This window comes from Desmodus rotundus, chromosome X (assembly GCF_022682495.2).
Source record: "Desmodus rotundus isolate HL8 chromosome X, HLdesRot8A.1, whole genome shotgun sequence".
NCBI classification, from domain to species: Eukaryota; Metazoa; Chordata; class Mammalia; order Chiroptera; family Phyllostomidae; genus Desmodus; species Desmodus rotundus.
In genome coordinates this window covers 90396167-90417746 of record NC_071400.1, presented here as the reverse complement: position 1 = coordinate 90417746, position 21580 = coordinate 90396167, and the positions used below count along the sequence as shown (strand labels likewise).

General features: G+C 40.3%; 1 protein-coding gene and 1 pseudogene across 3 annotated transcripts in view; one reads left to right on the top strand and one right to left on the bottom strand.

The window, feature by feature from the left end:
* BCLAF3 (BCLAF1 and THRAP3 family member 3) overlaps positions 1-21246 on the bottom strand; it is a 50601-nt gene extending 29355 nt beyond the window's left edge. For 2 of the 3 annotated variants that reach the window (XM_053917257.1, XM_053917259.1), the window contains exons 1-5: positions 21175-21203; positions 8916-8978; positions 7588-7668; positions 2726-3280; positions 1704-2354 (exon numbers count right to left, since the gene is read on the bottom strand). In XM_053917257.1, coding sequence (XP_053773232.1) covers positions 1704-2354; positions 2726-3280; positions 7588-7631 — 1250 coding nt within the window. In that variant the 5' untranslated portion in view covers positions 7632-7668; positions 8916-8978; positions 21175-21203. Of the gene's footprint in view, positions 1-1703; positions 2355-2725; positions 3281-7587; positions 7669-8915; positions 8979-21174 lie in introns of all 3 variants that reach the window. The other variant, XM_053917258.1, reaches the window with a different exon arrangement.
* Positions 17108-17665, top strand: LOC123480691 (large ribosomal subunit protein uL23 pseudogene; annotated as a pseudogene).
* Positions 21247-21580: the final 334 nt, after the last annotated feature.

Here is a 21580-nt window from a genome sequence, read left to right as displayed (position 1 = left end):
GGTAGTAAGATTATGAGCTATTTTCCCACCTCTATTTGTCTAACTTTCTGTACTATAATTGTATTTGTGAATGTTTTCTATGTACATATAAATACACACATGTAACCTTGACTGGTGTGGTTCAGTGGATTGAGTGCTGGCCTGCAGACGGAAAGGCTGCTGGTTCAATTCCCAGTCAGGGCACATGCCTGGGTTGTAGGTCCCCAGATAGGGGCATGCAAGAGACAACCAATAGATGTTTCTCTCACACATCGATGTTTTTCTCTCCCTCTTTCTCCCTCCTTTCCCTCTCTAAAAATAAATAAATAAAATATTCTTAAAAATATATACACATGTATATTGAAAAATATCTTTGTGCCCTGACCGGTATGGCTCAGTTGGTTGAGCACTGTCCCGCAAAGCAAAGGGTCGCTGGTTTGATTCCCAGTCAGGGAACATGCCTGGGCTGAGGTTTCGGCCCCCAGTTGGGGCACGTATGGGAGGCAGCTGATTGATGTTTTTCTCTCACATTGATGTTTCTCTCCCTCTCTTTCTCCCTCCCTTCCCCTCTCTCTAAAAATAAATAAATAAAATCTTTGGAAAAATTATTTTTTCAAGTAGAAAAAAATGAGGGAAGGGGACTGGAGTACCTACCTTTAAGAAAATAAACAAAATATATTTTGTTAAAAAAAAGGACTTTGGGTTTACCTAATTCCCTGTCACATCCTCACCTTGGATTTTATTTTCTTGTTTTTGATTCAAATACAGATATGTCAACTGTGAACACAAATGTACCAAATCAATGTGGTCCATTACTCTTGTTTTTGATTCAAATACAGATATATGAGTCAACTGTGAACATAAATGCACCAAATCAACATGGTGCATCACTTTTTATTCACGTACTGGTAATGTAATAAAGTAATGAACAGACTGAGCTGACATAGCAAAATACAGTGCCTTATTATTCTTAGAATTCATAGAGGTAATATTCATAATGCAACAAAGCACACAAACCAATTTAGGAGAATATAACCTATAACAACAGTGGTCTATTGTTTTATTAGAGAATCATTATGAGCTAAATCAAATGTCTTATACACGGGCCTCCTTCTAGACTCTAGCCTAATTTCCTCTACCTAGGAGATTCTAGTAGGTTAAGCGCTAGTCATTTTCAGATGGCAGCAAGAACCATGTTAAGTCACCAGCCTCCTTGAGTCACAAGGGGTCACGTGGATTTGAGACCAAGGCACTGACTTAAATTAAGTCGCTTCATGTCTCAGAGCCTCACTCTCCTGCTCTTTAAAAGCTGGGACTGCTGAGGTCCCTTTCAGGTCAAAAATTCTCAGACTTTCAGGCAACAGGAAAACAGGCTCCGAGAAAATGAGCAAGGAATAGGTCTCCTTGAACTCGGCCCAGCCTATCCCTGGACACAGAACATCTGGCAGCATAACAACACGCACACTCATGAAGAGAACAGCTCCACAGAATGCTCTGCCCCCCAAAGTACGTTGGAGATACGATGTGGAAGCAAACAGACGTTGAGATCACCCCGTATGACTGATCATGAGATTCATCCTCATTACAGGGCTTTTTGGAAAAAATCTAGGCAATCCCTCCCCCTTGACGGACTCTAGACACACTATTAATTTGATTTGCAAAGCTTTGAATAAAGATGACAGAAACACTTATTAAATATCATTAAGAAAAAACAAAGATAGTACCTGGATGTATTTACTGTTTTCTTCTTATTTACTTTAACTGTAAGTGATTTCTTCCTGCGACTAGAGGATGAAGGTTTCACATCAGAAGGTTTACGTTCATCAAGTTGGTTACTGGAGGAGTTGCTCTTTTTTCTGCCATCCCTTTCTTTCTTTCTTTTCGTTTTCCGTTTGTCATTAGTGGATTTTAAACCAATACTTCTATCTGAATGAGCAGAGGCAGTGCAGTCTTTCTTAGATGATTTTAAAGGTTTTTTGTCTTTCCTACCTTTGGTCTCTCTCCTTCTTCCAGCATTTGAGCAACTGGACTTTCCATTGTTGTTTTGAGAAGTGTCTTTTCTATCTTCCTCCTTAGAGTATTTCTGAGATTTTCCATCAGACAAGTGGTGGGCTCCATGTGAGGTCTTGCGACGTTTATGGCGAGAGCCACTGGATGCCTTGGCTGCTGAACTGGTCTCTGGGGGTCTCTTCTGAGCATGTCGATGAGCTTGGAATTTAGGGCTGCGCTGAGCTTTCTTCTCTTGGTGAGATGAAGTGGGATGCCTCGGCTTGCACTGAGGGTTTCTGGACAGCTCTCTGTTTTTGTGCCTCTCCACGCCTGTTTGTCTTTTTGATGTGTGTCCACGTCTTCTGTAATCACGATCCTCAGTATGCCTGTGGTGACATAAAACAGTTTATACTTGCACTACAGAGAATAAAGTGAGAACTTACATGTGTGGAATGTTGGGCAGCATGGCTTTCAATGAAGAATGCAGTGGGCAAAGTTAACCTATAATCCTTCAAGCCAACTCATAGAGGTTCATTAGAGAGGAAATGCCACCTTATTTTTAAAAATGCAAGCAACTTCAACATAATTTACTCTAAATAAATACTTCACTCCTACCAGTCGAACTAACTACATTAAAATGCTTTTTATCTTTTCAGAAAAAAAGCTTCTCAAGGTGGTTATCTTCAACTATAAAGTAAACACACTTTTTCACTTGAGGCTTTATATCAAATTACCCAGGTTTAATGTTTTCTTATACCTCTTCTGAGAAGAGCTCCTTTTCTCAAAATCTTCAGGGCCTCTTCTAAGAGAGTAAAAATATTTTTCATCTCGTATCTTCTGGGACCTCAGCTCATCTTCATGCTGCTTTCCTTCAAATCTAGAAGAATCTTCTGTTGACCTCTGAGGTGATTTCCCTCTTTTTCCACTTCTACGTCTGTGGTCATAAGGAATAGACCTTCCTTGCATGTGCTGAGGATAATAATCCCACTGATACTCTTGGTAGTATACACCTTCTGAGTATCTGGGCATGTATCTGTTACCATCCTCTCTTCCTGGTAAATATGCTTGGTAAGGCTTATAAGAATAAAATTGGTCTAAAGAGCTTCTTGTGTTTGGAGAATGTGATCTATGTTTATGAAATCGGTAATACGTATTTTCATGACAAGAATTCCTTGGTCTGCTCTGTCCATCATTCTTGTGCATTCTCCCAGTGGTGGATCTGTTTGGATCTTTCCTAGAGTCATAGCCACGATACCCATGAGAATGTCTTTGCTTGTAGTGTTCAGACTTTCTAGGTGCTGGTGATAAAGACCTATGTATACAAACACAGAAAAGTTTAGTTCATTTAAAAACAATAAACTATTTATCTTAACATGACTTACCCAAATAAAAGATTTGTTTTCTACTGTTTCTTCCATTCAAATTAAATTCATCTATTTGCTATATCCACATTTTAAACTGTCCATATGGGGCTCTGATTATGCTTGCCCCAATTCAACAAGCACACTCTTTCCATCTGAACGAATATACCCCATGTTAAAAAGGGCTGAGCACTCCCATCCTGTTGGAGGAGGACCAGCTTAGGTACAGAGCAAACTCCATTTTGGATGATTGCTGACAGCAAAGTTCTGGCAAAAGGACTGGTCAGCAAGAGCTTACATCAGGTTCAATGGTCAGGTAAGAAAAAGGCAGAAGGGCAATGAATCAATGCTTCTCTCTTGCATTGATATTTCTCTCTTTCCCTTCCTCTCTCTCTCTCTAAAAGCAATGGAAAAAACTGTCCTTGGGTGAAGATGGAAAAAAAAAAAAAAAGGAAAGGAAAAAGGTGGAAGGAGGGCTGGATTCATATTAATAAATATGTAGGAGAATCTCTGGCAAACTGAACATAATCTCTGAAATTAAATTAGATTCTAAGAGTTTAAGGCCACAAAAACTCAAACTCAGTCCCAAAACTGACCCCAGTTTTTCCAACTGTCTATTCTCTCTACTAAGGCTCCATCAAGGAGCAAAAAATATATCTTTAAACAGTGTGTGGAGGGTGGAGAGGGGAGAAGAGGGTCTTAAGACTTGAACCTCATGCTTAGTTCCTCCATAAATATTACTAACATAGGTAAGAAGCCCTTCTCTCCCAGACCTATTCCCTTACATCTGAAATGAAAGATGTGTAACTTTGGCGAATGTGCGTTCTTACGCTGCTAAAATGCTCTCCAGGGACAGCACATCCTTTCTGTAGCTACCTTCTCTAACACCTCAGCACTGACAACAACCAGGCTTTCATTTTCACTGAGGAGGAAGACTTCTGTATCCAGAGAAACCAGTTGGTCCCAGTTACTCAGACGTCAGGGTAAGAGAGAGGAGTCCCACAATCTCGAACACAATGAAGTTATATTTTGCCCCTGGGGACATTTCCTCCCATCTAACCTGTCCAATCTCCCTATCTCCTCCCTGAGGGTTTAGTATCTTCTAATCAATGAAGCTGCTTGCTGCCCTTGCAGCTTTTGTTATCACCCCCTCTTCAGAAGCTGCCTCAGAGTTAGAACCATGAGTAAAAACTCTTTTCCATTTGGTGACCTGCCTGTGTACTCCCTGCAGGGAAAGTAGGCAGACTCAGCTTCCCCACATAATACTGGGATTTATATACTGGACTTGGCAATATGTCCCTGTAAAATCATCAAGCTAGATGTACTGGTAAGTGTGTTATTTAGCTGAAGCTGAAGCTGTCATCCAGCTGGCTGCACCTCATCATTGCAGCAAAAAGCTACTGGAGCCTCTGAGGACTTTCTGGAAGGTTTAACTTCTTCCACTGCTAGGGAGAAAAGCTAGCAGCCAGAGGCTGAAGTTTTTCAGACTGGACCAAATATTCAATCTCTTACTTTAGTCCACACCTCACCTTGAATACATTTTAATATGATATGTCACTTCACGGTTTTATTGTATAGAGCCCCTTTCTTCTGAAGGGGATTGCTGGAATGGCTGCTATCATTTTTTGGTTCCCCTAAAGGAAAAAAGAGATCCAAGGAGTCTTGGGGGACAATTCTCCGTGGCTCTCTCCATTCTGCATACATTGTGAGCGGAGGCACTGACAGCTTTCGTTCCAAGGCAAACAGCCTGGGAAGAGGGAGCTAGGGCCTCCCCCAGAGTCAGAGGGGCCTATTTATTTGATATACAGGATAATAAGATAGTGTCTCCTCCAACGCAAAAGCCCCTCATGGGACTTGGGTTCCTCAGCTATGTCATTACCCCAGGACTAAGTTTGACAGGTTCTTTTGTGCCCCCTCACCAGGGCCTATCACAAAAGGGTGACACAAAATGGCCTCTGTGATGCCCTCCATGTTAAAAACATTCACTTCTTTGCATTCTCCTTTTTTAAAAACTCCTCCCCATCACAATTTGGTCTTATAAACTCCAATTAAAATTGTTGAAGAAATGACTGATCAGTAATTGTAGAACCATAATGAAAACAAGTACAATGGCCAAGTCATATTAACATGAAAAGTCTTGGTCTGTCTTGTGTATATAATTATGGTCATTTTTAGGAGTCCCAGCTCTGTGCCTTTGCTCCTGTTGTTCCCCTTAACTGGAATACTTTTTCTTTTTTTAATCTTTACCCAAAGATATATTTACTGATTTTAGGGGGAGGGGGGAGAGGAGGGGGGAGGAGTGGGAGAGAGAAACAAATACCAATCAGCTGCCTCCTGTACACAACCATACCAAGGATGGAAGGATGGAACCCGCAACCTTTTGGTATATGGGACAATGCTCTCATCAAGGGAGCCACCCAGGCTAACTGGAATACTTTTCTTCTCTCTTTCTGCCTTTAGAAATTCTACTTATCCTTAAATGGCCAGCTAAAATCTCACCTCTTTTAGTCTCAGTTAGTTGCACCACACTTTTCCCACCTGCTATGGTGTCAATTTCTCCAGCCAGCCTGTGTGCTTGCTGAGGGCTCCTAAGGCTTTGTATTTGCCTCTGTAGCCCCGGAACTTGCCAGTAGCAGATATATAATAAGTACTTGTTGAATTCTTGCAATCTAATTATATATACATGCTTCATACTACAAACTTGGAAAGAAGAGAGTTGAACCACAATTGAGCTAGATAAAACTCTATTATTCTGCCATGAAGAAATAGGAAACTCCCAATTTTCTAAACCCCAATTTCTTCAAACATATTGATTATCAAAAAATAAAATAAAATATACCCTAAAAAGTTCTAAACCACTTACTGTTACAAAAACATGGAACACTTTCAAAGATGTTTCTCACTCTCCTTGGCTGTGGCCACTGTGTTTCTTTTTATTATGGATTCATTCTAGCTGCCCCCCATAATTAAAGAAAGCTGTCAGCTCCCAGGAATAAAACCTCTAAGACTGTAAAGCACCTACTGTGAATAACCACATCCCATGAGCTCATTAAAATAAATTCTTAATGATGTAGCAGGGTACAGCAAGGGGGAACCCCAAATAGGGATTTGTAATGGGGTCCAGAACTCAGGGTATCCAGGAAACATTAAAAAAACTGTAGGATGTCCTCACCCCCACTAGTCTGAACTAGAGGATGGGACACATGGATCAGGGCCATTGAGAGATATTTTGCATAGCAACAGTTTTGCAAATAACCTCGGGCATGGTCACTTAACATACCTATAAGTTTTAACTGGTTTCATGGATACCTTAAATAGCTGTGGCTGTGCTTTGAGCCAGGGAGATGGGAGTGACTTTCACCCAGGATGTAACTGGGAGGCAACTCCCCTGGTTACAGCAGCCTGCATGTGAGCTTGGAGATGATTTGCTCCAGGCCACAGGGCCACGCCTGCTGGACTTACTATGGCAGCCCAGAAAAGCTGGAGAAATACGGGAATGCTGGCAGTCGTAGCCGATTGTGGGAGGAGTCGGAAATGGGGCTGCAGAGAAAGATTGGCGCCAGGATTTAAATCCAGCGCGGCAGCCATGCTAGGAGGGGCTCATGTGGCTTTGGGGCTCCCTTTGCCATGCAGCTTAGGAAGCCCGAAAGCAAGATGTTGCAGCGATGCAGAGCTCTCTTAGCAGTTTGGAAGAATGCAGGAGAGACGCTGCGGGAAGGAAAGGGGTGAAAGGACTCTTGCTGGTGGGCCAGAAGAAGGTGCCATGCAAGTTTGGATTAAGAACTGGAGATTGTGGCGGTGACACAGCTGATGGTGCTGGGAACCGAGGGAGGCCTGTCAGCTGAGCACGGATTACTGGGAAGAACTGGGGGCTACCTGAGCCACAGATTTCTATTTCTTTTCCTGAGATACAGTACCCATGACTGGGCAAAGGGGGAAAAGAAGGACTGTGTGTCTGTGGGTGTTTTAAGGGACTTTGGGATGTTAATGAAGACATTAAGTCATTACTCTAAGTCTTTATTACCTTTGAATAAATAATTCCTTTCCTTCTCACCAATCTCTGACATCGAGAGCTATAATTCCCTGGTGGTGGGCAAGGCGAACCTAGTACAAGGAGAACCCGGGAGAAGAGGGGGTCCATTCAATAATAGTATATCGCTCCCTTCCCTGGTCTGTTCTTTAACAATGACACTGGTGAACTGAAAGTCAAAGTACATCTCAAATCCAAGCTCGCCCTGCTAAACTAAGAACTTCTCACCTCTGTTTCCCCCTGGGAGGTGATCTGGAGCGTGACTGTGCCATCCTTTGTTGTCATGTGAGTCACTATCCACTTTTTACACTGCAAAGAAACACAGTATTAGCAAGTTTATAGAAAGAAAAGAGCCTGCAATCTGCTCTAAAAACAGTGAATGCCATGGGCCAAAAAATTACTTAGGCCCACTATGCCTCAGTTTCCTCATCTGTAAAATGAGGATGATAATAATAGGACCCACTTTAGTGCAACATTGTGCGGATAAAATGATTAAATCAGGGGTGAGGAAACATTTTCTACAAGGGCCAGACAGTCACTACTTTAGGCTTTGTGGGCCATATGCAGTCTCTATGCATCTTCTTTTTCAAACAACCCTTTAAAAATATAAAAACCATTCTTAACTCAAGTTCCTCCCGCCCAACACACAAACAGGCCCCAAACACCAAATGCAGTACAGTTTGATGATCCCTGAGTTGACTCACGAAAAGAGCTTAGAAGAGTGCCTAGCCTACAGCAACTGCCAAGTAAGTGTTCCAAAAGAGGAAAAAATTACCCAGAATTCTTGAGTACAACCACTACTACCCTCCTGTCTTTTGCCATGTACATAAACAATTCATATAATCAGTCAAAATGTTTAAGAATAATTGATGGTATTTCCTACTTTTTAAATTGTCAAATAATAAGAATTATAATGCCCAATTATAGTACTCAATTGCTACCTAACTTTCACTGGATAAATATATCAAAACTTAATTAACCATGATTAAACATTTAGCTTGCTTCTGATTTTCTCCTAAAATAATGCCAAATAAGTACATTTTAAAAGACACAGACTTGACTTTTTTAAAGATATACTTCAGTCTTTAAAAGGAACTGATGGCTTTAGGAACTGAATTTTAAAAATACGTGGTTAGGGTATAATCTTCTACACTACCTAGTATTTACGTTTCAGTAACCCACCTCAGTTCTGATACTACTATATAATTAAGTAGTTTTCAACTTACTGACCCTAAACCTCTTGTAGGTTTCAAAATTATTGCCATAGGTCCATGAATAATACATACATCCACTATGCACACAGTATGTAATATGTCTCATATATTATAACCCCTACTTTACAAATTTCTGAAAATACCATGGTGACTGTAAAAATATAAATGGCTTCTTGCCACTATGTAGGTTTTTCTATTGCCTGATACAGAAAGTGCAATTATTATTATGTTGGCATAGGTTTAAAAAGGGAGTCTTCAAAACATGTGCAAACTATTGTTATAATGAAATTCAAAAGAAAGTAAAAGCATATAAGGTCAGAGGACTTAAATTAGATCACTCACCAGAAGTACATTCAATTCATTTCACTCAGCATTACACTGCTTCTTTCCAAAATGAATTTGAAGCTAGAAAGAACAATTAGTTCACATGTACTATGAAATTAAGATACTAAAGGGGAAAGTGCTTACTTAGTAACTACAACTATCAAAATCCATTCATTCAACAAATGGTACTGAGTATTATTTGCCAGGCACTGTTCTGAGGATACAGCAGTGAACAGAAACAGGCAAAAATTTCTGCCATCCTGAACCTTACATTCTACTGAAGAAGCTTATAATTTAACTAAAGAAGCTTTGGGTATCAGTTCATACCTACAAAACTGAACAAAAACAATAAAGCCAAAAGTTGGAAGGGGCTGAGAGCACCTGGTAAAGTTGAGCACGCTCATATTGCACAGCCCAGCAGTTCCACTCAGGGACATACCTTAGAGCAATTGGTTCTTAAACTTTAGTGTCAGAATCACCTGAAAGGCTGGTGAAGACACATTGCTGGGCCCCACCTCTAGCAAGTTCCCAGGTGATGCAGGTGCCCGTGCTGCTGGTCTTGGAACTATAGAACTACTGATTTAAAGGGGAAAGGTGGAGGACACTTGGGAGAAAATGTTTACAAGTGAGATTTACTGACTGCATGATAAAAAGAAGTGTTAGGATATATTCCTTTGCTAATATTAAAATTCTCTTTATTGAAATTCAAACTATTTACTCAGAATGGATGAATTTTATTATACATAAATTATACCTCAAAGCTGCAAAAATAAAAAGCAAGCTTTGGGTGATGCAAATGCTCTAAGATTACATCAGATATTATGGAGATGGTTGTACAACTCTGCAAACATACTAAAAAACCATTGAATTGCACACTTTAAACCTATATATTATATGTCACTAAAGCTGTTTCTTAAAAAGTTAATTTTGTTTGCAATTGCTTAGTGCATGTCAGCTAGTAATGAAAAGTACCAGCTCACTGGTTTAATGGATAAGAAAGGAGAGTTCGTTTAAACCTTAGATTCTTAGCTAAGAATAGTTTTTATGTTTGCATTTTATTTTTTAAATTTTTATTTATTTATTTTCAGAGAGAAGGGAGGAAGAAAGAGAGGGAGGGAAAGAGAAACATCAATGTGAGAGAGAAACATCAGTTGGTTGCCTCCTGCACACTCCCACCCCCCAGTCAGCAACCCAGGCATGTGCCCTGACTGGGAACTGAACTTGCAACACTTCAGGGAGGTTTTAACATTTTTAAAGGGTTGTTAAAAAAAAAAACAACCACACCTAAAACCAAAACAAAAGCAAACTAAGCAAACAACTAGAACAGGAACAGAACCACAGAAATGGAGATCACATGGAGGGTTATCAATAGGGGATTGGGAGGGGGAGAGAGGGGGGAAAGGTACAGAGAATAAATAGCATAAATGATAGGTGGAAAATAGACAGGGGGAGGGTAAGAATAGTGTAGGAAATGTAGAAGCCAAAGAACTCATAAGTATGACCCATGGACATGAACTATATGGGGGGAATGTGGGAGGGTGGGGGTGGGCAGGACGGAGTTGAGTGAAGGGGGGGAAATGGGACAACTGTAATAGCATAATCAATACATATATATAAAAAAAGAATAAATTTGAGTTTCATGTAAAAAAAATATGTGACAGAGACTATACTAGCCCACAAAGCCCTAATATTTACTATCTTAGGTAAATATACTATCTTAGGTAAATATTTTATTTACTGGTGCTTTACAGAGTAAGTTTGCTGACCCCTGATTTAAACTAACTTCCTTGTGACTAGTAAAGTTAATCAAAGAAACCAGCTTTAGGAGAGAAGGCGAGAGGGAGGGGCAGAGGGAGGGAGAGAGGCAGAGGGAGAGGAAGGGAGTAGGGGAGAGAGACTGAAACACCAGCAGATTTTGTTTCTGGGGAGGAGATGTCAATAACAGAAGATAAATTCATTTATGCTGCTACTTCAGAGTGAATTGTGCAAGGCCAGGGGCAGTGAACACATCTGCCCTTAAACATAGGCAGATCCACTCTCAGTAGGATGCTGATGGCCAAAGAGGCCACAACACTGGAGCATCCCTCATGGAGCTGAAAGACCAGCTGCAGCAATTCTCCTTTTCCTCTCACAACATGGCCTTCTCTTCTTCACTAGATCCTTCCAATCACCACACAACCTCTCGCAATTCTCCCAGCTCTCAGGAACTACAGCTCTTGGGGCTACCAACATATCTCTCCCTTTACAATGACATTTCTCAAAGGGCTGCCTTTAAACCAGTCATTCTCTCAATCCTTCTCTTCCCATTCTTTTTGTTTAATTTGGACTGTATTTGTTTATGTTATGGCCATGGGTATGTGGATGACATCTTTATTTTTGTCATTAAATTTTTTTCAATTGCAGTTTACATTCAGTATTATTTTGTATTAGTGTCAGGTATACAGCATGGCGGTTTGACAATCACGTACATTACGAAGTGATTCCCTGATATTTCCAGGACCCACCTGGCAGCATACATAGTTATTACACTACTATTGATTATATTCCTTATGCTGTACTTTACATCCCCGTGACTATTTTGTAACTACCAATCTGTCCAATTACAAAATGGGCAAAGGACCTGAACAGACACTTCTCTAAAGAGGACATAGAGATGGCCCATAGACATATGAAAAGATGCTCAGAATCATTAATCAACAGAAAAAATGCAAATTAAAACCATGATGAGGTATTACCTCACACCTGTCAGAATGGCTACCATCAATAAATCAACAAACAACAAGTGCTGGCGAGGATGTGGAGAAAAGGGAACCCTTGTTCACTCTTGGTGGGAATGGCGACTGGTGAAGCCACTGTAGAAAACATCATGGAATTTCCTCAGAAAACTAAAGATGGCACTGCCTTCCCATTCTTGCTTGGGCCCTCACCAATCTGGCTTTCTACTCCACCACTGCATCAAACTGCTCTAGTCAAAATCACTAGTGAAATCCATGTTGCTACATCCAATGGTTATGGCTCCTCCTCCTCCTGGACCTACAGAGACAGGATACTAACAAGCTAGGAAAATTCCTTGGTAAGTGAAATAGGAAAACAGATAGATAGATGGCTGAACACAACGTCCAGCAATTTACAAGCCCAGCAATTGACAGCCAGGTGCAGATGGTAAAGGGGTAGAAGGCCCCCACTGCCTGGCAGGGGGGCAAAACTGGGAAAACAAGGACTTACCCCCAGGGAAGCCTCTCCTCCCCAGGCTTTCTTCCTGGAGATAACATCTAGGTCTCAGAAAAGTAGCAAAACCAGGTGGGTAACACCAGAACCAACTGCAAGGAGGAGAGATTCCTGCACTGACCAATCAGTGGAGACCATGACCCTGAAAGGGCATACATGGAAATCTGATGGAACATTCTGCTGAAACCCCCCAGTCCTCCCTTAAGATTCCCCGCCTGCAAGAGAGAGATAAAAGCCTCAAGACAAAGGATCCAGGCAGGCTATAAACATGTCCAAGAACAAACTCCTGACTTCCCTCCAAAATCTGCCCCTCCTGCAGTCTGCCTCACCTCAGTAACAGCAGCTATATCCTCTGAGTTTTCAACAAAGAGGAAACATAAATGTCCAATAAACACAGAAAAAGATAACCAACCCTACCTAATCAGAAAAATAATATTAAAACAAGATACCATTTCATACTTACAAGATATGCAAAAATTCTAAAGTGTGTTTACAAGAAAGTGGAAAAGGAGTTTCTCAACTAAGGGAAATTCCTCCCCCCAAAACCATGAAGCAGAAACAAAGTCTAAATCTGTAGTCCAAACACAATAAATATAAGCTGAAGCACTTAAGGATATTTAAAAACAACAAAAAACCTCACCTTGAATTAGAAATTTTAAAACTTCTTCAGAAACAAAACAAAAATCAGTTATCTTAGAAGTGAAAAACAAATAACAAGGTGCCCAAGACAGAATAAACTCAAATGATAATTTAATAAGGTACACTGAAGAAAGTCATGAAAACAACCAAGAAAATGAAAATGATTTTGCAGGGGAAGATGGAGAGTAAGTAGAGGAGACAGAAGACATAAAAAAGGAATAATATTTGCATTATTATAGTCCCAGAGCAGAAAAACTAACAATAAAACTGAACTAATATTAAAAACTGTAATTTGAGAAAACTTTCCAGAAATTAAAAAAAAAAAAAAGACCTGAATCTACATACTGAAGGGCTCACCAGATACTTGGGAAAATTACCCTAAACAATCAATTCTGAAATATAGTTTAGTAAAAACTATTTGATTTCAAAGATAAAGATAAAAATCTCCCAGAACTTTAAGTAACACAACTAAATAATATACAAATCCAAAAAAAATTAGATATCAGATATTAGCATCAGATATTTTAAAACCAACGTACAAAGTAAGGCAACAAAGGATCGGGATTTAAAATTTAAAAAATAAAATAAAATCAATAAAAGTAGGTTTGAACCAAGGATTTTATATCCATCAAGTTGTCCCTCAAATATCAAGGCTACAGAAAGAAAAGCTTTCAACGTATAAGAACACAGAGAATTTCTGCATTTACTAGCCCTTCCTGAGGAATCTACTACAGAATGAGCTTCATTCAACCAAATGATGACTGAGAAAACATCAGCAAAGTTGACAGTGAGCATTTTAACATAATGCAAGTGTACATGTAAGACATTAAAAGAAAGATGGAGATGAGGGTGGAAGACTGATGTAAAACTGTTGCATATTGTGATAGAGTAGAAAAGCTGCAACTAAAAAAATGGGAGAAGAGACAGCCAAAGAGAATAATAGTGAAAGCTCAATGTTGTGTAGGTAATAGCTGGGTTTAAACACACTGAGGGGGAAACACGATAAATCAGATATTAAGAGGTTAAACAAATCAACACACACTGCCGGGACACCTGGATATCCTCAAGCAAAAGAATAAAGTTCCACCCTTCCTCACACCATATACAAAAATTAACTTAAAATGGACCTAAGACCTAAAGACCCAGGTTTAGGTCTTCATGTCTTTGGTCCTAAATTTAGGACCAAATTTAAGAGCTAAACCTTAGAGGGAAACATAGGTATAAATAATCCTTGTGACCTTGGATCAGACCGTGGTTTCTTAGATATGACATCAAAAATAGTAACAAAAATAGATAAACTGGGCATCATAATTAAAAGTGATTACACTATAAAAGGTGCTATCAAAAAAGTAAAAAGACAACCCATAGAATGGAAGAAAATTTTGTGCAAGTCATATCTGATGAGGGATTATATCCAGAACACATAAAAAAAAACCCTTATGACCCAATAATAAAAGACAAATAACCCAATTAAAAATGGGCAAAGGAGCTGAAAAGATGTTTCTCCAAAGAAGATATACAAATACCCAATAAGCACATGAAAAAATGCTCAATATCACTAATCATTAGGAGAATGCAAATTAAAATCATAATGAGATACCACTTCACATCAAGCAGGATGGCTATATTCAAATAGTAAGTACTGAAGGGATGTAGAGAGAACGGGGCCCTTATATTGCTTGTGGTAATACAACATGATGTAGCAACTTTGAAAGCAACCTGGCAGTTCCTGAAAAAATTAAACAGAGTTACCATAAGCACAGTAATTCCACAACCAGGTACGTAACCAAGAGAAATAAAAACATGCCCACACAAAAACTTATACACAAATATTCATAGCAGCATATTCATAATAGACAAAAAAGCAGAAGCAACTCAAAATGTCCATAGAGCGATGAATGACTGAAGAAAATATTATATACCCATACAATAAAATATTATTTGGCCATAAAAAAGAATGAAGTACCAACACATGGTTAAACAGAGATGAACCTTGAAATCATTACACTAAATGAAAGAAGCCAAGTCACAAAAGACCATATATTACATGATTCAATCCATAGAAACAGAAAGTATATTGGTGGTTGCAGGGGTGGGGTGAAGGTAGAGGGGTCATGGGGGTTTCTTTTTGGGGTGATGAATGTGTTTTAAAATTAGACTGTGATGATGGTTGCACTACTCTGTGAATACACTAAAAACACTAAATTGTACACTTTTAAATGGCAGAATTATGTGATATGTAAATTGTATCTCAGTAAAGCTGTTACTCACCCCCCCCAAAAGAAATCAACTGACACAAATTCCATACTGACTGTGAACTCAGCATTTCAGAATTCCCCAGGAAAGCCTTTGCAACAAAGGGTCCACATTTCCAGCACAGAACCAAAGTCAGAGCGCACAGAACAAGAGGGCTATCAGCAGAGCAAAGGAAGCCAGACCTTAGGAGAGCAGAGCATGGATTATCCTCTTGGCCATGGTGGCCAGGTGTTATCACCAGTTCTCAGTAAGGAGGGGAGCTAGGAGTGGATACAGAACCCCACTGCTGCCTAACATCATCCTACTTTGATTTCATGAATGTAATGTCTTTCTCACACTCAAAAGATACACATGGGGGGGCGTAAGGGCAGTTAAAGAAGGGTAAGCACAAAGGTTAACAAAAATACAAACCTTCCTAAATACCCCAATTGTTCTACATAAAAGAGCGAAAAATATACCTCATAGCAAAAGAAACAGCAAATATAACAAAATACATGTGATTATAAAGTATTATGATAGAGCTGAGACCAAATATATATAGTCCTAGCAATAAATGTGAATGGGCTTTTAACTCACCTATTGAAATAAAAAGTTTCTATTTGAATCACAAAACAAAACCCAAGGATACATCTAAAACAAAGTCATTCTGAAAGGTTAAAAATAAAAGAGTGGCCAAAGTATACAAGGCAAATGTTTCCAAAAAGATGGTAGGGATGGCAATCCTGGGATAAGGCAAGGCAGAATTAAAGCCCCAAAGCATTCCTACAAAGACAGATGCTTTTTAATGCTTAAAGTCACAATTCAAGATGAAGACGGAATAAATTAAAATATACATATTCACATGAATGTGACATAGCAACCACCTTTATAAAACAAAAACTACAAGAGATGCCAGAAGACACAGATAGAAACACACTAATAACAGGATACTTTAATATAGCATTCTCAGTGATAAATTGGGAGAACAACAACAAAAAAAGGTTTAAACAGCATAATCAATAGGGTAAATCTTAAGGATATTGAGCAAACTCTACACTCTGATACTAGAGAATACACATTCTTCTAATGTGCCCACACTACATTCACCAAAAATAACCATATATTAGGTCACAAAGAAAACATCAGTAACTTCCATAAAATAGAAGTATTACAAATAATACTCTCTAATCATAATGCAATAAAACTAGAATTTATTAACAAAAACAAGCAAAAACCCAGAAAGGCCCTCTTCCACCTACAAATTTAAAAACTTCCTATTAAACCATTCCTGGTATTCTGTAACCAAAATTATAGATTTTAAAGAAATAATGACAATGAAAGCACTACGTATCAGATTTCATGATATGATTTGAAGTGGCAATCAAAGGAAAATTCATTGTACTAAACATAAAAATGAAAGAATAAAAAGCAATACATTCATTTCCGTGGTAAAAATAACCCACAAAATAACGAGGCAAACAAAAAGAAAGGAAATAATATAGGTAAAGTAGAGGAAGAAAATAGAAAACTAGATCTAAGTAATAATTCAAAATTTTGTAGTTTGTGAAAATATTAAAATAGATAAAGCACTATATAACTTAAGAAAAAAGGGAGAAAGCACAAATATACAAAATAAGAAATGGCAAGGGAGAAATAACCATTTAAATAGAAAAAACATTTAAACCACAAGCAATTACTTTGTAGCTCTCTTCTCTAACAAATCTGAAAATCCACACGATAGGGAAAATTTGCAGGAAAAGTACAAATTACTAAAATTGACCCCAACAGAGTTAGAAAGCTTAAATAGAACAATTTGCATAGATAAAACAGAGAAAATTATTAAGGAAATAATATTTTATTCCATGAAAAAGCAACAGGTCCAGATGATTTCACACAGGAATTCTACCAAACCTCTAACACCAGATAGCTTCCATGCTCTAGAAATTCTTCCAGAGCCCCGTGTATCACACACAATACCGAACTTACGGAAACACTAACCATTAGAAGAAGACGCACTAACCAAAGAGACTAAAAGGTACACCCTTTGAGGAAGGAGGAAACCCTGGAGCATAGAATCTCAAAAACTAAAAAAGGACCCTTTCAAGAAGATGGCGCCCAAAGTGAAGAAGGAAGTCCTTGTCTCTCCCAAAGCCCAAGCCAAAGCAACTGCTTTGAGGGCAAAGAACACAAAGCTGAAAGGCGTTCAGGGCCACACACAAAAAAAGACCCGCAGGAAGGCAAAAAAGGCAATGCTGAAATGCGTCCACAGCCACACACACAAAAGACCCCCAGGTCCCACACCTTCTGACCATACCTCCTGACCGCACACACCTTCAGGCCACCAAAGACACTGCCGTACCTCTGACGGCTGTCCAAATACCCTTGGAGGAGGGCCCCTAGGAGAAACAAGTTTGACCACTAAACCATCATGAAGACTACCCCGCCCCCAACTACCAGTTTGGCCTTAAGAAGATAGAAGACAGCCTGTGTTCATTGCGGATATCAAGGCCAACAAGCCCGAGATCAAACAGGCTGTGAAGGAGCTCTATGACATTGATGTGGCCAAGGTCCACACCCTGATCAGGCCTGATAGAGAGAAGGCCTATGTCCGACTGCCTCCTAACTATGATGCCTTGGACACTGCCAACAAAACTGGGATCATCTAAACTGAGTCCAGCTGGCTAATTCTAAATATAAAAATTTTACACTGGAAAAAAAAAAAAGAAACTAAGGAAGGACAGAGGTGGAAGAGGGTATGGTATGAGGGGGATAAAAGGTAATGGAAAAAATACAATAAATAATAAACTATTAAATTTTTTAAAAGGATGTTTCAAGAAAGCAGACTTTAATGTCAAAAGCTGCATAGAGACCCAATAAAAGGAATGAAAAATGTAAGCGGAAACACCTATAACAGCATAAACAATAAAAATATATATATTTTTTAAAAGTAAGAAAAGCCCTGGCTGGTGTGGCTCAGTGGATTGAGTGACGGTTGTGAAGCAAAGGGTCGCCAGTTCAATTCCCAGTCAGGGCACATGCCTGGGTTGTGGGCCAGGTCCCCAGTTGCAGTTGCGGGAGAGGCAACCACACATTGATGTTTCTCTCCCTCTCTTTCTCCCTCCCTTCCCCTCTCTAAAAATAAATAAATAAAATCTTAAAAGAAAAAAGAAAAAGAAAAATGTGATCACACAGCTTCAGTGGAAGGTAAGGAAACTGAGATAGCCAATTAACTCCTTCTAACAGTCTAGCTGGAAGGAGAGGAAAGAAACTGGGTTGCTGCTGGATGCTAGGGATCTAGGGAGTAGCTTCGTTGTTGGGTAGGGAGGGACTATATATGTCTGGTACTGAGGGTACATTGTAGAACGACAGTAATAATAGAGATGCCTCTACTAGGTCCAATTAGTTTAATATTTCCTTGATTCCTTATTATCCTCTCTCTATAATATAGTCAATTTCTCCCAGTGTTCCACATTTACATATTACCTTCTTCAATGGTCCAAACTGAATTTTTATCAGCAGTACCATTTTCTGTTAATTTAGCAAACAGTGACTGCCTAGGGGCTAGGCATACAAAGTTGGAAAAGACCTAGTTTATTTCCTGGAAATGCTAAATATTCAGTAGGTAACAAAGATCACAGGAGTGCCAGTACTGTGTTACAACTACTGTCTCATTTAATCTTCACATGTCTTGGAGGAAACTGGGATTACCTCCATTTCACAGGTGAAGAAACGGAGCTTCAAAAAGATGAGCCAATCTGCTCCAATGAAGGACCTGAAACTAAAGTCCAGGTTCTAACACTTCCCCACCTTCCAACTCTACCTTCAGAAAAATGACCCTGAAGGGACTGCCTGGTCATTTCACAGATGCTCTGTGAGTAGAATTGGCCTTTGGCACACTCCAGAACAGTTGAATCCTGCATGCATCACACCTAAAATTGCTGTCTAGATTCAGAAAACAGCTTTTATGCCCTCTAACCGCCTGGACATTCTGTAACTTGTAGGACACAAAGACTACGTTTTACTTACCTTGATCCTAAGGATTAGGTTTTATTTAGCTTTATTATATCTGTCCTCAGCTTTATATATAGTACTTTTAAGTATTTTCTCCTTCAACATTTGTGGAGATTCATTCATTCAGCTAATTGTATAACTCTGGTATGATTTTTAATGTAATCTGGGGCAGTAGTATAAAACATCAAATTTAAGGAGTGAAAGAGTATGGGGACAAAAGGTATCACAAAATAGCTTTTTGAATTTAGATATTTACTTTAAAAAATCAAGATGCTTTTGTGCCCTGAAATTTTTACAAGATGACAATAATTAGCAGCCAGACAAAGTATATTTAAGTGTACTTTTCCATAAATGCCTCATTTGACCCTTAAAACCACCCTGTAAGAAAGGTAAGGCAAATGCGCTCTAACGTCTAATTCAGAGTTGAGGAAAGAATCCCTTAGAAAAAAAAAAAGAGTGACTTGTGCGATGTAATCTGATACACTGGAATTCAAGGAAGTCCTGACTCCAATCTCCTACTCACTGTGATGCTTTTGCGTCATCTAGATACTTTCTTTACTAAACCGGTAAAAGTGGAATAAAAGATGAGAAACTGGAATGCTATCAACAAATAAGGGGGGGAAAGGATAGCTAGCGAAGATATCTGCACGTGGTTGGAGAGAAACAGAAAGGGCTAAAGTGTTCCTATAGAAATCCTTTAAATGTTGCCTTTAGCTAGGGTGTGGAGGAGGACAGCTACAGATTGTTGGTGGGGGTACAAAAGAGCACATCCTTTGCAGAGGGAAATTGAGCAATTCACAGAAAAAGACTAACAATTCTATCATCTAGGAAGGTACAGTAAGAAAGTAATCATGGATATGCAGATTTTACATTTCTCCAACAATGCATTTAAGTAATTAAAAACTGGGAATAGCCAACTAAATAAATTACTGCAGTCAAATAAGGGTATGCTATGTAGTCAGAAAATAAAAAGGTTATCAAAGATTATCCACTTTAGAGCCATACATACATTCATCACTGCAAAGGACTGGAGGTGTACACCTAAGTGCAACCATATTCACAGTTGTTATTCGGAATGGTTAAACAGTGTATCTTTGTAACTGTTTGTGTATTTTAGTGTTTTTAATAAGATGTTTTAAGGCTTCTAGGGGGTGTAGAACAGGGGGGGCTTTCAAAAGAACACTTTTAGAATAACATTTTTAAAATGTTATTTTACAAATGGCTACTAAAAACGCATTAGTATACTATTACCATTAAAATAGCACTGAATTATAACGTTGTACACTGAAACTTGTTATTAACCAATGCCACCTCAATTTAAAAAGTACCGTTGAAATATAAAGCAGTCATGAATTCACACCCGAGCCTATTCTTTTCAAATCCCAGTCTTTCATTCCTACCAGCTGGAATTCAGAAAGACGCTACAACGGTTGCCTAGCCAGAAGTCTGACAGACATTCCCTATTTCTACCTGTAGTTTTTACTTTGTTCCAGAAAAGCAAAGCATCACGTAAGGGACAGCTCTCAACAGCACTTCGGCAGGAAAATATTTGGGAGTGTAAGTTTCTTTCCCATTCCTTTTCTTCCCTCCCTCCCGAAGGACAATCCTGTCAGTGACTAGCCCAGTTTCCTAATACACACTAGAGAAGCACAGGAGATGAAACCGATTTTCAGTGCACATTTCTAAAAACACAAGTTTAACTCTCCAGGGTAAAGAGCAGCCTTCACTACTCATTCTGGAGGAAGATGCCACAGCGCGCGGCACGAGTGCCCCTGGAGAAGGACAAAGCGGGGGCTCCTCCGCTCGGGTCGCTCAGGCAACGCGTTCACGGCCGCATCAGAGACAGGGACACCGTCCCCGGACACCGCTCCTGCAGTCCCCATGGCAGACACTCCCAACCACCGGGACCGCAGACTGCCCAACGATGGGGGAGGACCGGGGCCGTGGCAGCAGGTGGCGGGATCGCTGAGCCTAAGAGAAGGCACCAGCCCAACTGCCAGAGGTGGTGGCAGGGAAAAGCGGTCGTCCAGGAGTCCGAGCCCGGTCGGTGCATCCTCTCCACCGCCCCACCCGCCATCCCAAGAACCGCCCCTCCCGGGCGACGGACACACCCTCCCCGTGGATCGGAGCCTCCACGCCCCCTCCGCCCCGTTGGGATGCTCACCGGCCCCGGAGGTCCAGGTAGCCGCAGCCGCCGCCGCCCCCTCAGGCCTCGCCCTTACCACCTCAACCGCATTCAACGGCAGCAGCACCACTAGCCGGGCCGCGAAACCAGAACGACTTCCTTCCGCGAGTGCCGCGCCCCGCCCTGGCCCCGCCCACTGCCCGCGACTTAGCGAGGGGCCGCCTCTTCCAAACCCTGCTCCCAAAGCTTTCTCAGCTAGTGTGACCCACCCGGGCCGCTCCGGCCAGGCGCCTGCGCCCTCTGCCGTTCTGTCCAGAGCGCGTGCGCTGTCTGCCCCCGGGTCCGCTCCGCAGGACCGCGTTGGGCGTTGCAGGTGCAGGGATCCTACTGGTTGACGGTTAGGGTCTGGAGCTCACCCCTCTGTCACAGACAGGGGCTTGGTCTC